The sequence below is a fragment of the Ambystoma mexicanum genome, chromosome 14 (genome assembly GCF_040938575.1).
Source record: "Ambystoma mexicanum isolate Mex_15411 chromosome 14, UKY_AmexF1_1, whole genome shotgun sequence".
NCBI classification, from domain to species: Eukaryota; Metazoa; Chordata; class Amphibia; order Caudata; family Ambystomatidae; genus Ambystoma; species Ambystoma mexicanum.
This window is the reverse complement of record NC_090940.1, coordinates 102,536,436-102,551,396: the sequence shown is the minus strand read 5'-3', so window position 1 is coordinate 102,551,396 and position 14,961 is coordinate 102,536,436. Positions and strand designations below refer to the sequence as shown.

The window sequence follows — 14,961 nt, the reverse complement described above, 5'->3', positions numbered from 1 at the left end:
GTTTTCAAGAAAGGTCTAAAAACTGAGCTCTTCTCATAGAGTGATGTTCTCTCCCTAGTCTGATTTCATTTTCTTCTAGGATGGGTTCTCGGCCAACCCTTTTCCTTTTTCTTTGCTCAGTGTGAGTCTTTTGTCTGAGTTCTTTATGTTTAAGCGCCCTTAAGCCCTAGGGTACCTGACACGCTATATAAATGCCAAAACATAAACATAAACTGGTAGGGTCCCTTTTCGCAGAGTCTGGAGCCCGCGTGTGGTCTGCAGCCATGCCATCTGTCCTACTGTTAGGATCACTGTTCCCAGAGTCAGGCTCCCGCACGTGGTCTGCATCCACGTTATCTATCCTACTGGTAGGGTCTCTGTTCCCAGAGTCAGGCTCCCGCACGTGGTTTGCATCCATGCTATCTATCCTACTGGTAGGGTCTCTGTTCCCAGAGTCTGGCTGCTGTGTGTGGTCTGCAGCCATGCCCTCTGTCCTACTGTTAGGGTCACTGTTCTCAGAGTCTGGAGCCTGCGCGTGGTCTGCGGCCATGATCTAGGTCTTACTGGTAGGATCACTGTTCCCGGGAGTCTGGATGCCGCGTGTGGTCTGCAGCCATGCCCTCTGTTCTACTAGTAGGGTCACTGTTCCCAGAGTCTGGCTCCCGCACGTGGTCTGCAGCCATGCCCTCTGTCCTACTGTTAGGGTCACTGTTCCCAGAGTCTGGAGCCTGCGCGTGGTCTGCGGCCATGATCTAGGTCCTACTGGTAGGATCACTGTTCCCAGAGTCTGGAGCTTGCGCATGGTCTGCAGCCATGATCTAGGTCTTACTGGTAGGGTCACTGTTCCCAGAGTCTGGCTCACGCACGTGGTCTGCAGCCATGCCCTCTGTCCTACTGGTAGGATCACTGTTCCCAGAGTCTGGCTCCCGCACGTGGTATGCAGCCATGATCTCTGTCCTACTGTTAGGGTCACTGTTCCCAGAGTCTGGAGCCTGCGCGTGGTCTGCGGCCATGATCTAGGTCCTACTGGTAGGATCACTGTTCCCAGAGTCTGGAGCTTGCGCATGGTCTGCAGCCATGATCTAGGTCTTACTGGTAGGGTCACTGTTCCCAGAGTCTGGCTCACGCACGTGGTCTGCAGCCATGCCCTCTGTCCTACTGGTAGGATCACTGTTCCCAGAGTCTGGCTCCTGCACGTGGTCTGCAGCCATGATCTCTGTCCTACTGGTAGGATCACTGTTCCCAGAGTCTGGAGCTTGCTCATGGTCTGCAGCCATGATCTAGGTCTTACTGGTAGGGTCACTGTTCCCAGAGTCTGGCTCACGCACGTGGTCTGCAGCCATGCCCTCTGTCCTACTGGTAGGATCACTGTTCCCAGAGTCTGGCTCCTGCACGTGGTCTGCAGCCATGATCTCTGGATCTTAAGATCACAGTGTCCGGCCATAGCTGAATGCAAGGCTGTGGGCACATTGCTCCGCGCACGTCACTTGTGGCCATTCCCTTCTGCCACTGTTGATAGGGTTGCTGTGCTCACATAGCATGGCCGGCAGCCATGCCCTCTCTGCACTACTGATAGGGTCACAGTTCCCCATATATGGCACCTATGCATGTTCTGCAACCATGCCCTCTGCCCACTTTGTTTAATCTCACTGGGCACAGTTCTCCAAGGACATCACTTGTGGTCATTTCCTTCTGCCACTGTAGATAGGGTCCCTGTGCCCACAAGAGCATGGCCTGCAGCCATGCCCTCTGTGCCCTACTGGTAGGATCACTCTACCTGGTGCATGGATGGTTGCCATGCTCTGCTCACAATGCCCAAATTGCAAAGCCTCCCTCTGGGAACCAGGCAAAGAATCTGCCCTGCAATCATGCCCCGCAAGCAATGCCATGCCATCTGTTATGTCATGTGTGACGCAATGCGCAGTGCATGGCATGAAGGAGACGTGTAGTCTGTAGATCGGCATAGCAGCAAAGATGCAAAGCAGAATGTTGCCTTTTCTTTACATATCGAGTAATCATGCCCCACCATTAAGAGTAATAGTACTACAAACAGTATTAGTAGTAATCCTAGTAGTGCTCAAAGTATTATCACCAACATAAGTACTTCTAGTACCACCAATAGTAATACTAGTACTACCAGTGATACTAGTAGTATCACTACTACCAGTTCATTTTTGTATTGCCAGTAGTGGGTCCACTACTATTAGTAAAATCAGCAGTATCACTAGTACTCCTACTGAAACTACTTCTGCTACTACAAGTGGTAATAGTACCAGTAGAAGTAGTACTTTTACTCACAGTAATAATAATGATGGCACTAGTAGAAGAAGCAGTAGTACTTAATAATACTGGCAGTGTTACTACTGCTCCCATGACTACCAGTACTGCTACTACAAATGGTAACACAACCACTATGATTACTACTACTGCTGGTAGTATAACTGGTAGAATTAATTCTATGGCCTTATAGACCAAGGAAGAAGTCATTATTGCAGGATAACGACCGGCTCCTTTGCATCAGCCATGAATGGGGAAATGTGTCTTATCCCAAGTGATAATCACCTCTTCTGAAGTCTTTAAGGCTATTAACACATAGTGCAAGTAGCAATAAAGGTTTTGGAGTCGTGGTTATGAATTAAACGATGTTAGTTTAATAATGAGCAGAGGATACAAACCGTGTTTGTAAATTAGCTGCGGTGTAAGTTCGGTTGCTTTGTAAGCGCAGCAATTTAATGGTATACTTGGTTCAATGGGACCAGCATTAACACGATCTTGGTGTGGGTGCAATGTTAAAATGAACGGTTTTTCCTTTACAAAAGTAAAAGTGTATTCCCATGTTTTAGCTTTCACTTTGTTGTGTAAATTAAGTTGGTGTGTCTTGTGAAACAAATCTTGCGGACAATTTTGTTGCTGTTTGTTGAATGCAGATAAATGCTTTCTGATGTTTCCCTGGTTGCTCCTGAAGTCAGAATGTCTGCAATGCAGTCAATAGCAGTGGTTATTGACTGCATTCTGAACATTCTGATTAGCTGACAGGTTAACAAGGGCTTCCATGTGCTAATGGCACTTGCACCGGAACTAGTGATAGCACAACTGTTTCTGGTACTAGTACTACTCCTGCAGCTGCTAGTACTACTAAAGCAAATGGTGGAGAAGGTTTACAAGATGGGGAAACTTGTTGGCAGAAAGTGAAAGAGAATGCCACCTTTTACTTTGCATCTTTGCTGCTAGAATCGATCTGCAGGCTACTCGTCTCCTCCAATGATGTCACTTCCTGTTTCAGGGAGTGAAGGCAGTTCACAAAATGGCGGACAACCTAGCTTTTAAAGAACCCTTATAAATGTTTAAAAAAGTAACACATGGTGATTTCATAGAAGAATCAGCAGGAGGAAAAAGATTATAGTCAAGGAACAACATTTTTTGTATGTAAACCTGTTGTTAAGACGGATTTCTGAACTCTGTCCTGGGGGCGCAGAAGTTCAGAAGGCCAACCTAATTACTTGGAACAGGGTAACCTCTGGACGAGCCAGACCAATCAAGGTAGCGATCGCGGCGGTCAAGACTAGGTCTCAAGAGGGGTGAGGGTGACTGAAAGTCCGCAATGAGCACACAAAGCAAGAGCGCTTACAAACTACTCCAAACAGTTGTTATATCAAAAATAGATACACATTTATTTTAAGGCCTTTAAAACAATGACCGTAGCGAGAAAATCACAATATCACAATATTAAGCCAACACAAACCATATCAACACAATATATATACAAATACGACAGTCGCAAGCATTAGAGGCACGAAATGTGTAGTCCACCTGCAAGGGAAGGAAAACAGGCAGTGCGATAATGCTTTAGACTCAGTTCGCCTTCAGAGGCACCTAACTAGATGGAAGTCCGAGCCCTGCGAAGAGTGGAGCCTTGTGCTCAAAGTACCTGCCACGCCGGTGCCAACGGGCAAAAGGAGAAGCTCTTCGGAGGAAGTCAGGCAGTTCGGGTTAGTGCACAACAGAAGGAGAACAGGTTCCGCGACTCAAGCGCAGCCTCCACAGCGAGCAGAAGCAGAGCGCGAGTACGGACAAAAGGGTGCTGTTTTTACACAGCGGGGAAAAGCAATGGGCTACTGCAGGAGGGCGACCAGATCCTAGCTAAACTACTCACCGGTCCCCGAAGCAAGCAGACCCAGGCTTCTCCACGTTAGTTTCAGCAGCTGGCAGGTTCAGAAGAGCAGGGAACGCCTCGTAGTCGTGTAGAGCAAAAAGACGTCCCAATCGACGAAACCAGCACAGTTTGTTGCCGCAGCAGGACAACGGAGCGGCCGTGTGTATTCGAGCCAAATGTACACTCCTCCCTTCAGACTTGGGAACGCCAAGTGTACGAAGCGTGGGTGAGTGACAAGGATTCGAAAAACAACACAACCTGGCGGCGGTTACAGAGCAGGACTCCCTTGTAAACTGGTCAGTCAACTGGATGGCCCAGAGACACTTCCGAAGGCTTACTTGGCAGGAGTTGATGAAGTCGCCGGGAATAGCTGTTCCTGCTATTCCAAAGGTCGAAGCACCAGTACAGGCCTTCTGGTTCGATCAAAGGAGGAAAGGGTTTCACAGGACGACAGCAGTGCAAAGGAGGATTCCTTCAGCGGGTCACCAGCGATTCCTCGGTCCAGCCTCGTGGTTGCAGGATACTTGGCTCCTGTATTCCTTCGTTCGTGAGAACTCAGGAGATCGACATGGTAGTGGTGTTTCCAGCCCCCTCTTATCCACGGTTCCCTTCGCGCCAAAACGGAGGGGAGCCAATGGGAGATCCGCTCATCAACACACACACCATTCGTGGACCAATCACGGACCACGGTGGTCCCAGGCATTCACACTACCCTACACTCTCTGGCACCCAGGATGTGTATTGGGACCAGACATCCCAGCCCACACCCTGGAGGCACACAAACGACATGTAGAAGCCCGCGAAAGCAACCACGTTTCGCGGGAAAGTACATGCCCAAATAAGGAAGGCCCCGGGTCGCTCGACCTGGGGAAGGTGAAGGGAGCAAGACGGTCAGTGGACAGGACAAAGGAGCCTCATGGTCTGGCCATTTTGGGAGCCAGGCCACCATTTTGGGTTCAGTGCGAAAAACGTGCTCAGAACGCCAAAAGGAGCTCAAAATAAACAAAACGATCGCTGCCACCATTCCAGTCCCTGAATGACTTGCACCGATCAAATACCATCCTAAAAGAGTATCTAGGGCCTGTAGAAGGCTAGAGACCCAAGAGAGCTGTAACTTAGCTTACAGTGCCCTCTTGTGTCATGTTGCACTAAAGCCGCAACATGATAAAAGAAACTACGGGAAACAGCGTTCCCCGGTACTGACTGTCTTAAGGGCATGTCAGTTTCCCCGTAAGAAAAGGAGCGAAAGCCCAGAGGAGTGCGGCAGAAGGCTGCACTTCTCTGGCAAAGTCAAGAACACGGTGAAAAACAACAGCAAAAAGTTTAGGGGTTGCCACATGGAAGGAAAATTACCTACAATTACGAAATCTTTCCTAACACTCGCCCCTCCCAGACTCTGGACAGGGGGAACTAATCCACCCCTGGATGAGTCTCTTGTTCAGGTCGGTTAAACATTCTGGACAACCCATCAGCATTGCTATGTTGGACACCTGGCCTATGCTCAATAGTGAAGTCGAAGCCTTGTAGACTTATGGACCACCTAAGCAACTTTGGATTCTCCCCCTTCATGTTCATTAGCCACTTTAACGGCTTATGGTCAGTTTGCACAGTGAAGTGGGTCCCATAGAGGTAGGGCCTCAGCTTCCTTAGGGCCCACACAACAGAGAAACATTCTTTCTCTACCGTGGACCATCTGAGCTCTCTGTCCTTAAGCTGGCGACTAATAAAACCGATAGGGTGTTCCTTACCCTTCTCATCTACTTGTGATAGTACAGCTCCTATCCCAGTGTCAGAGGCGTCCGTCTGCACGATAAAAGGTCTTTGATAATCCGGGGCCCTGAGGACAGGGGCCTGGCACAAGGAGTCTTTTAAGCCATTGAAGGCCTTCTCACACTCGTCGGTCCAAGTTACCTTCTTGGGTTTCTTCGGAGTTGTGAGGGCAGTCAGAGGAGCAGCTATGGTGCCATAGTCTGCCACAAAATTGCGGTAATACCCCGTGAGTCCTAAGAAGGCTCTCACTTGGGTTTGCGTAGTGGGGGTAGGCCAGTCTTGTACTGCTTGTACTTTACTAGGTAGAGGCTGTATCCTCCCTCCACCTACTTCATGTCCAAGGTAAACCACTGAGCCTTGTCCAATCTGGCATTTACTAGCCTTTATGGTCAAGTGGGCTTTCTGAAGAGCCTGGAGCACAATCCCGAGGTGTTTCACATGGTCTTCCCAGGTGGCACTGAAAACTGCTATATCGTCCAGATATGCAAGACAGAATTCGTCCAACCCATTCAACACATGATTCACAAGCCTCTGGAAAGTGGCAGGTGCATTCTTCAACCCGAACGGCATTACCCGGAATTGGTAAAGGCCGTCTGGAGTAGAAAATGCTGTCTTCTCCTTGGCATGTTCTGCTAAAGCTATTTGCCAATAGCCAGCAGTGAGGTCAAACGTGCTGAGGTACTTGGAGGCACCCAAAGTATCCACCAGCTCATCTGTTCGAGGCAAGGGGTGTGCATCTGTCTTGATGACAGCATTCAGAGCCCTGGAATCCATGCAGAACCTCAATTCAGAAGTGCCTGCCTTTGGAACCAACACCACAGGGCTGGACCAAGGACTACTAGAGGGTTCAATCACCCCAAGATCTAACATCTTGTTGACCTCGGTCTTAATATAAGACCGTACTTTGTCTGACATCCTGTATCCCCTACTTTTGGTAGGTACACTGTCTCCTGTGTCAATGTTATGTTTGCACCAAGGTGTCAAACCAGGGGACTGTGAAAACAGGGGGGAAAACTGCCTAAGCAAACTTTTCACCTCAGCCTGCTGATCAGAAGTCAGGTGAGGGGCCACTCGGACACCCTCAAAGGAGCTATCTGAAGGACCGCTCTGGAACAGGTCGGGGAGAGGTTCAGACTCCTCTTCCTCAACATCTGAAGCCAGTAGCAGTGCTGCGATTTCGACTCTTGGGACGAAAGCCTTCAGCCTATTCACGTGAAACACTTTTGGAGCCTGTCCAGGCCTTCCAAGGTCCACTAAATAGTTAACCTCACCCAGGGGCTCCACCACTGTGTAAGGGCCTGACCATTTGTCCTGTAAAGCGCGAGGCCTTATGGGATTCATGATCAGGACTTGCTGACCAGGTGTAAAGTTGATGAGGGAAGCTTTCTGGTCGTACCAATGTTTCACCAGCGCTTGCCCTGCCTTCAATTTATCACTAGCCAAGCCCATCAGAAGTACCATCCGTTTTCTGAGCCCTAGCACATAATCAACTACGTTGGTAGTAACAGGGGGAGTGGGCATCTCCCATCCCTCTTTGACGATGGCTAAGGGTCCCCGTACGGGATGACCGAACAGAAGTTCGAAGGGGCTGAAGCCAACACCCTCCTGTGGTACCTCTCGGTAGGCAAACAGTAAGCATGGTAAAAGAAGATCCCATTTTCTTCTCTGAGGCTCCTCCAGAGCCCCAATCATGCTCTTTAACGTTCTGTTGAAACGTTCCACCAGACCATTGGTCTGGGGGTGGTATGCAGAAGAGAACTTGTAGGTGACCCCACATTCTTTCCACATAGCCTGCATATACTTCGAGATAAAGTTGCTGCCACGATCTGACACAACTTCTTTAGGGAAGCCAACCCTAGTAAATATGCCGAGTAAAGCTTTTGCAACTGACTTGGCAGTTACAGTTTTCAATGGGATGGCTCAGGATACCTGGTTGCATGGTCGACCAGCACCAGGATAAACCTATTGCCCGAGGATGTTTGCGGGTCAAGGGGACCAACGATGTCGATCCCTACCCTTTCAAATGGTACCCCCACAACTGGGAGCGGTACCAACGGAGCTTGGATTGTCGCGCCAACCTTACCAGACAACTGGCAGGAGGTACAACTCCTGCAGTGACTTTCTACTTGCACCCCCATCTTGGGCCAGTAGAAGTGCATGGATAACCTTTGCTTGGTCCTTTTCATACCAAGGTGACCAGCAAGGGGAACTTCATGCGCCAACTGCAGGAGGAAGGGCCTAACAGCAAGGGGAACCACCAACCTCCTATGGTCTCCTTCTGTAGACTCTGTGGGCTCGCTATACAGGAGTCCACCTTCCCAATAAATCCTATGCGTCCCAGGAGGTTCACCCTCAAGCTGGGAGCAGGCCTGTCTCCTTAGGCCTTCCAGAGATGGGCACTCACGTTGGCCTTTACTGAATTCGTCCCTATCAGGACCTCCTTCAACTAACAAGTCTTTTAGTTCAGGATGATCGTTGGGGTCGAATACTTCAGGCATCGCCACCTCCTCGTCAGGCCCGGGCGATTGACCAACTTCCTCCACCGCAGTGGTAGGCGAGCTCGGGGGAATATTCTCTTTCCCTCGTTTTGACTTGTAGACTCCTTTCGCCTTGGGTTTCCCCTTCGGCTGGGGCGGCGTATTGGACTTGGCCAATGCTGCCCGTGTTTGAGACCGTGTGTAGGGTCTTTCGGCAGTGTCTCCTACGAGCCCTAAAGCTCTGAGATCATTACCTAACAAGACCTTTCCCGGGACGTTTCTCTGAATGCTCACTGGAATCCTGACTGCTGTACCATTTAAAGTAAGATTTACAGGTATTACGGGAAACATACGGAGGGGGCCGTCAGCCAACTTAGTGGGCATCAGAGTAGCTCTGGCAACTTCCTCTGAGTCTACCAAGGTAGAATCCACTACAGTGCGACTGCACCCACTATCCCTAAGAGCTGGAGTATCCACTCCATTGATCAGCACACTGTCTTTAAAGTAGTGCTTGGTATTATCCGGAATCCTAGCATAAGCCTCTGCGACTTTAGGCTCCCAGGAACCCAGGGACACTAAAACTACCTCAGCCTCTATTCCGCTGGGAAATGAGTCTGAGGAGAAGGATGCTCCTGTAATCTCTTCTTCCTCGTAGGAGGAGAAGGCCAGATTAGCGGAGTGGACCCCCAAAGGTCTAACCTTACACCGGGGATCCCCCTTCACATGGTCAGTTGCTCCACAAGAAAAACAAGCCCCAGTGGGTCTGTTTACGTAGGGAGGCTTATTGTAACCAGAGTTCTGTTTCGGAGGCTGACCTCCACTACCCTGTGAGTTCTCTTGTGTCTTACCCTTGTTTTTCTTTTTGTGGCCCTTATGGGAAGAAGATTTAGCAGATTCCCCACCCTCCATATCTTTGGACTTTTTCCCTTCCTCCTGCTTACCAGGATGAGTTTTGTCCTTATGGGACACTCGATGTGACACCCATAAGTCTGCTGCAATGGCCAGTTTCTTAGGATCTATCTCCTTCGAATCGGCCAAATGCTGCTTAAGCTCCGGGGAAGAAGAAGCAAAAATGTGTTCCAGCATGACAAGGTTTATCATGCCTTCGAAGGTAGAAACCTTATAACCTTCGACCCAGCCAGTTAAGTTTTTCAAGGATTCAGCGACATAAGATACCCAAGTACCACCTTCCTTTTTCTTATACTCTCGAAAACGCTTTAAATATTGGGCCGGAGTCTTCCCAAACTTTAAAATGAGAGTTTGCTTTAACATTGCGAAATCAGCTCGCTCAGCCTTCGACATTTCCATAATGGCACTACAGCCCAGAATGGGGCAGTCTACTGAGCAACCACGCAATCTTATCAGCATTGTCAACTTCTTGAACTTCGCATGCATACTCAAACGCATTCAGCCAGTCCATAATGTCATTCCTTTCTTCATACACACTGAGCAGATCTTTCGGGAACCGTGGATGAGAGGAGGCCCCAGACCCATGTCCAGGACCCTTGGACCCATTTGCAAACTGAAGCTTGGCCAGTTCCAACTGGTGATCCCTGTCTTTTTGTTTTTCTGCCTGTTCGATTTTTAGTTTGGCTATGCTGAATTCAAGCTCCTGCTGCCTAAACCGCAGCGCTTGCTTCTTGAATTCAAGCATAGCCTCCCCATCAGCACTGGCAGAGGAAACATTAGACATCTCGTCCTCCCTGTCCTCGTGGTCGCGATGGATCAGTGCAGCGGCAGAACCGTCGGTTTTACCAGTGAGAGCAGCCCCACCACCTTCTGCACTGTCCTCAGAAGTTATAGCGTCAAGCTGCGCTTCTTGCCACGCCACGATTCTTTGGATCATTTCCAATTTCGTGCCTTGAGAGGAAACACCTCTCTCCGCACACATCTTCTTCAATGTTTCTGATTTGGAAGCATTTAAAGTTAACAAGGTATTTGTTTCCATACTGTTTGATAGTACTATGGCCTTTTTAAAGTTATACTACAACAATTCACTACGTGTCCTGGTTGGAATAACCTGAAATGCCTTAGTTCGTGCGCAACACTGGATACCTTCAGTCGTATCCCACCGCTGTACACCAATTTGTTAAGACGGATTTCTGAACTCTGTCCTGGTGGCGCAGAAGTTCAGAAGGCCAACCTAATTACTTGGAACAGGGTAACCTCTGGACGAGCCAGACCAATCAAGGTAGCGATCGCGGCGGTCAAGACTAGGTCTCAAGAGGGGTGAGGGTGACTGAAAGTCCGCAATGAGCACACAAAGCAAGAGCGCTTACAAACTACTCCAAACAGTTGTTATATCAAAAATAGATACACATTTATTTTAAGGCCTTTAAAACAATGACCGTAGCGAGAAAATCACAATATCACAATATTAAGCCAACACATACCATATCAACACAATATATATACAAATACGACAGTCGCAAGCATTAGAGGCACGAAATGTGTAGTCCACCTGCAAGGGAAGGAAAACAGGCAGTGCGATAATGCTTTAGACTCAGTTCGCCTTCAGAGGCACCTAACTAGATGGAAGTCCGAGCCCTGCGAAGAGTGGAGCCTTGTGCTCAAAGTACCTGCCACGCCGGTGCCAACGGGCAAAAGGAGAAGCTCTTCGGAGGAAGTCAGGCAGTTCGGGTTAGTGCACAACAGAAGGAGAACAGGTTCCGCGACTCAAGCGCTGCCTCCACAGCGAGCAGAAGCAGAGCGCGAGTACGGACAAAAGGGTGCTGTTTTTACACAGCGGGGAAAAGCAATGGGCTACTGCAGGAGGGCGACCAGATCCTAGCTAAACTACTCACCGGTCCCCGAAGCAAGCAGACCCAGGCTTCTCCACGTTAGTTTCAGCAGCTGGCAGGTTCAGAAGAGCAGGGAACGCCTTGTAGTCGTGTAGAGCAAAAAGACGTCCTAATCGACGAAACCAGCACAGTTTGTTGCCGCAGCAGGACAACGGAGGGGCCGTGTGTATTCGAGCCAAATGTACACTCCTCCCTTCAGACTTGGGAACGCCAAGTGTACGAAGCGTGGGAGAGTGACAAGGACTCGAAATACAACACAACCTGGCGGCGGTTACAGAGCAGGACTCCCTTGTAAGCTGGTCAGTCAACTGGATGGCCCAGAGACACTTCCGAAGGCTTACTTGGCAGGAGTTGATGAAGTCGCCGGGAATAGCTGTTCCTGTTATTCCAAAGGTCGAAGCACCAGTACAGGCCTTCAGGTTCGATCAAAGGAGGAAAGGGTTTCACAGGACGACAGCAGTGCAAAGGAGGATTCCTTCAGCGGGTCACCAGCGATTCCTCGGTCCAGCCTCGTGGTTGCAGGATACTTGGCTCCTGTATTCCTTCGTTCGTGAGAACTCAGGAGATCGACATGGTAGTGGTGTTTCCAGCCCCCTCTTATCCACGGTTCCCTTCGCGCCAAAACGGAGGGGAGCCAATGGGAGATCCGCTCATCAACACACACACCATTCGTGGACCAATCACGGACCACGGTGGTCCCAGGCATTCACACTACCCTAGACTCTCTGGCACCCAGGATGTGTATTGGGACCAGACATCCCAGCCCACACCCTGGAGGCACACAAACGACATGTAGAAGCCCGCGAAAGCAACCACGTTTCGTTGGAAAGTACATGCCCAAATAAGGAAGGCCCCGGGTCGCTCGACCTGGGAAAGGTGAAGGGAGCAAGACGGTCAGTGGACAGGACAAAGGAGCCTCGTGGTCTGGCCATTTTGGGAGCCAGGCCACCATTTTGGGTTCAGTGCGAAAAACGTGCTCAGAACGCCAAAAGGAGCTCAAAATAAACAAAACGATCGCTGCCACCATTCCAGTCCCTGAATGACTTGCACCGATCAAATACCATCCTAAAAGAGTATCTAGGGCCTGTAGAAGGCTAGAGACCCAAGAGAGCTGTAACTTAGCTTACAGTGCCCTCTTGTGTCATGTTGCACTAAAGCCGCAACATGATAAAAGAAACTACGGGAAACAGCGTTCCCCGGTACTGACTGTCTTAAGGGCATGTCAGTTTCCCCGTAAGAAAAGGAGCGAAAGCCCAGAGGAGTGCGGCAGAAGGCTGCACTTCTCTGGCAAAGTCAAGAACACGGTGAAAAACAACAGCAAAAAGTTTAGGGGTTGCCACATGGAAGGAAAATTACCTACAATTACGAAATCTTTCCTAACACCTGTCATCCCTCTTAATGCGAGAGGGGCCGGCTTGCTGGAGAGTGCCACAGCAGGGTCTTGCTGGTGTCCATGTAAAGGATGAGGGGTGAAGGATGCCTTGATGGCGGCAGGCAGGTTCCAGTGTAGGCCATGTTGAGCTGAGGGGGGGAGTGGAAGAATAAGTATGTCCTGTTTCCTCTAATTTATATTGGCCCTCATTACGACCCAGGCGGTAAGGGGTTTACGCCGGCGTAAACATCGCCGACCCTTACCGCCTGAGTACGAGTTCCCTCAGCGCCATGGCGGATTTAACACCTGCTTTTAGCAGGTGTTAAAATCCATGGCGCTAAGGGACCTTGTTGTTAATTACGCCACCGTAATTTACGGTGGCGTAATTAACGCCTTCCCCACTCCCATTATGCCCTATGGGGCAAAAATGGGAATGGGGAAGGGTAAATGGGGATTGGGGACTTACCGCCCCGCCAAGGTCGGAATGGGGCGGTAAGTCCGCCAACCACCATGGCGGAGTTGGCAACTTAGCGCCATGGACCATGGTGCTAATAGCACCATGGTTCTCCGCCAAGGTCGTAATGAGGGCCATTGTCTTTATGCAGCTAATGTTCCTTACAAGATTCATGGATTTGCAAATTTTGGCTCTCCAGATGTTTTGGACTACAACTCACATCAGCCCTAGCCAACATAGTCAATAGTGAGGCGTCATGGGAGTCATAGTCCAAAACATCTACAATGCTGCAGGTTGCAGAACCGTTGTGTAATGATGGGTACAAGACATTAGAGTGGGCATTGCACAATGGGAACAGTGTGTGGGAACTCCCAGGCTAGCCTACAGCACTGCCTATGCACAATGGACATAGGACCTCATTACCAGTTGGGCAGTATTCTGGTGGTAAATCTCCCGGAATACCACCCAACGGAATAAATGTTACTGCCAGTTTGTCTGGCGGAATTACCGCCAGATTACAAGTGACGGTGGCAGAGTTAATCCACATTTTTTTTTACAGTCATTGGCCTCTCTGGGGCATTTTTGGCAGAATTACTGCCCACGGAATTTGTGGTAATTCCGTTGATTTTGCAGATTTTCGGCAGATAGTGGGAGGATTTACCTCCAACATGTTGCTGGAGGTGAATCCCCCACTCCAGGGCCATATTTATAGTATGGCGGTGCAGGAAAAATGTCGGTAATTCCGTTACCGCCAATTCTTCCCAGCACTGCCATACATGCAATGAGCCCCAAAGACTTTAATATCATTCAATCTTTCTCTTCACCACTGGTGTACTGCCATATACCACATGCTGGAGCGACTTCTTCGACTACTTTTTTCCATACCAGCTACAGGTTTTCTTCCCCAAATCAGCACCCTGAAGAAGCCTTTACGCTGGTCGAACCACAGTGAGTTATCCGCAAGCGATCGAAGGGGAACTAATGGCGTAGCACAGCTAGGCACTTACATTTAAAAACATTACACAGCAAAACAGACTCTTGACACAGCCATAATGTTCCTGAAATCCTGAAGTAGATCAGGTGATATTGTTCAATGAACACTAACATGTGTTAGGTGACAAGAGTATGATGTTTTCCACTTTCCCCCAAGCTAACAAGACCAAGATGCTCAGCTTTGCTGCATCCCCCTGTAACAATACAAGAGTGCATTGTACTGTTCCTGTTTTAAACATGTGTCAATAAAGTTTCTATGTTCAAACTCTGTCCTGGGACTTATAATGCCTTCTAATGTCCAGACTGTATAAAATACCTCTGCATGTCCTGCTAATGCCCTATAATTATGCTTTTGTCTGAGGCCATCTAGCAAGGTAGTCCAACTTCAGGCCTCGGGCCGGGATCCTGACGGATTTTCTGGATATCTCTCATTGATATTCATGAGGACAAATGTTCATACATTTAGAATCATTGTTTGCAAATTTATCTCATGAATATTAATGAGGGGTATCCCGAAAAGCCGACATGGATACGGCCCTCGAAGCCTGGAGTTGGGTAACCCTGAGTCCTAAAGAATTAAGATTACACCTTGGGTGGTAAAAATTATGTGTTAATCAATGGAAAAAGCTAAAATAAAAATACGAACAAAAACACCAGCAAGCAGATGCTCCCATTCCACACGAGCAGCAAGCAGCAGGCGGGCCTGGGAAAGTGTGGGAGGCGCCAGAGCGGCGACTGCACCCGCTAGCATACCTTCTTCTTGGCCAGCAGCAAGTCCTGGTACGCGTTGGAGCGCAGGAACCGCGCGTAGCTGTCGCTCTTCATTAGCTTGTAGATGTGCTCCTGCAGGAAAGGAGGAAAGGGAAATCAATGAGTGAGCTTGAGTGGTGTGCCGGAAGCAGCCCTGGATACCCTCCCACAATGCCCAGAGAGTAGAGAGACATGGGGCCTCATTACGACCC

At 49.3% G+C, this 14,961-nt stretch overlaps 1 protein-coding gene across 4 annotated transcripts in view; it reads right to left on the bottom strand.

Annotated features, from left to right (window-relative positions):
• RGS6 (regulator of G protein signaling 6) overlaps positions 1–14,961 on the bottom strand; it is a 1,543,034-nt gene that overhangs the window by 53,885 nt on the left and 1,474,188 nt on the right. For all 4 annotated transcript variants that reach the window (XM_069638605.1, XM_069638608.1, XM_069638607.1 and 1 more), the window contains one exon: positions 14,753–14,842. In XM_069638605.1, coding sequence (XP_069494706.1) covers positions 14,753–14,842 — 90 coding nt within the window. The remainder of the gene's footprint in view (positions 1–14,752; positions 14,843–14,961) is intronic.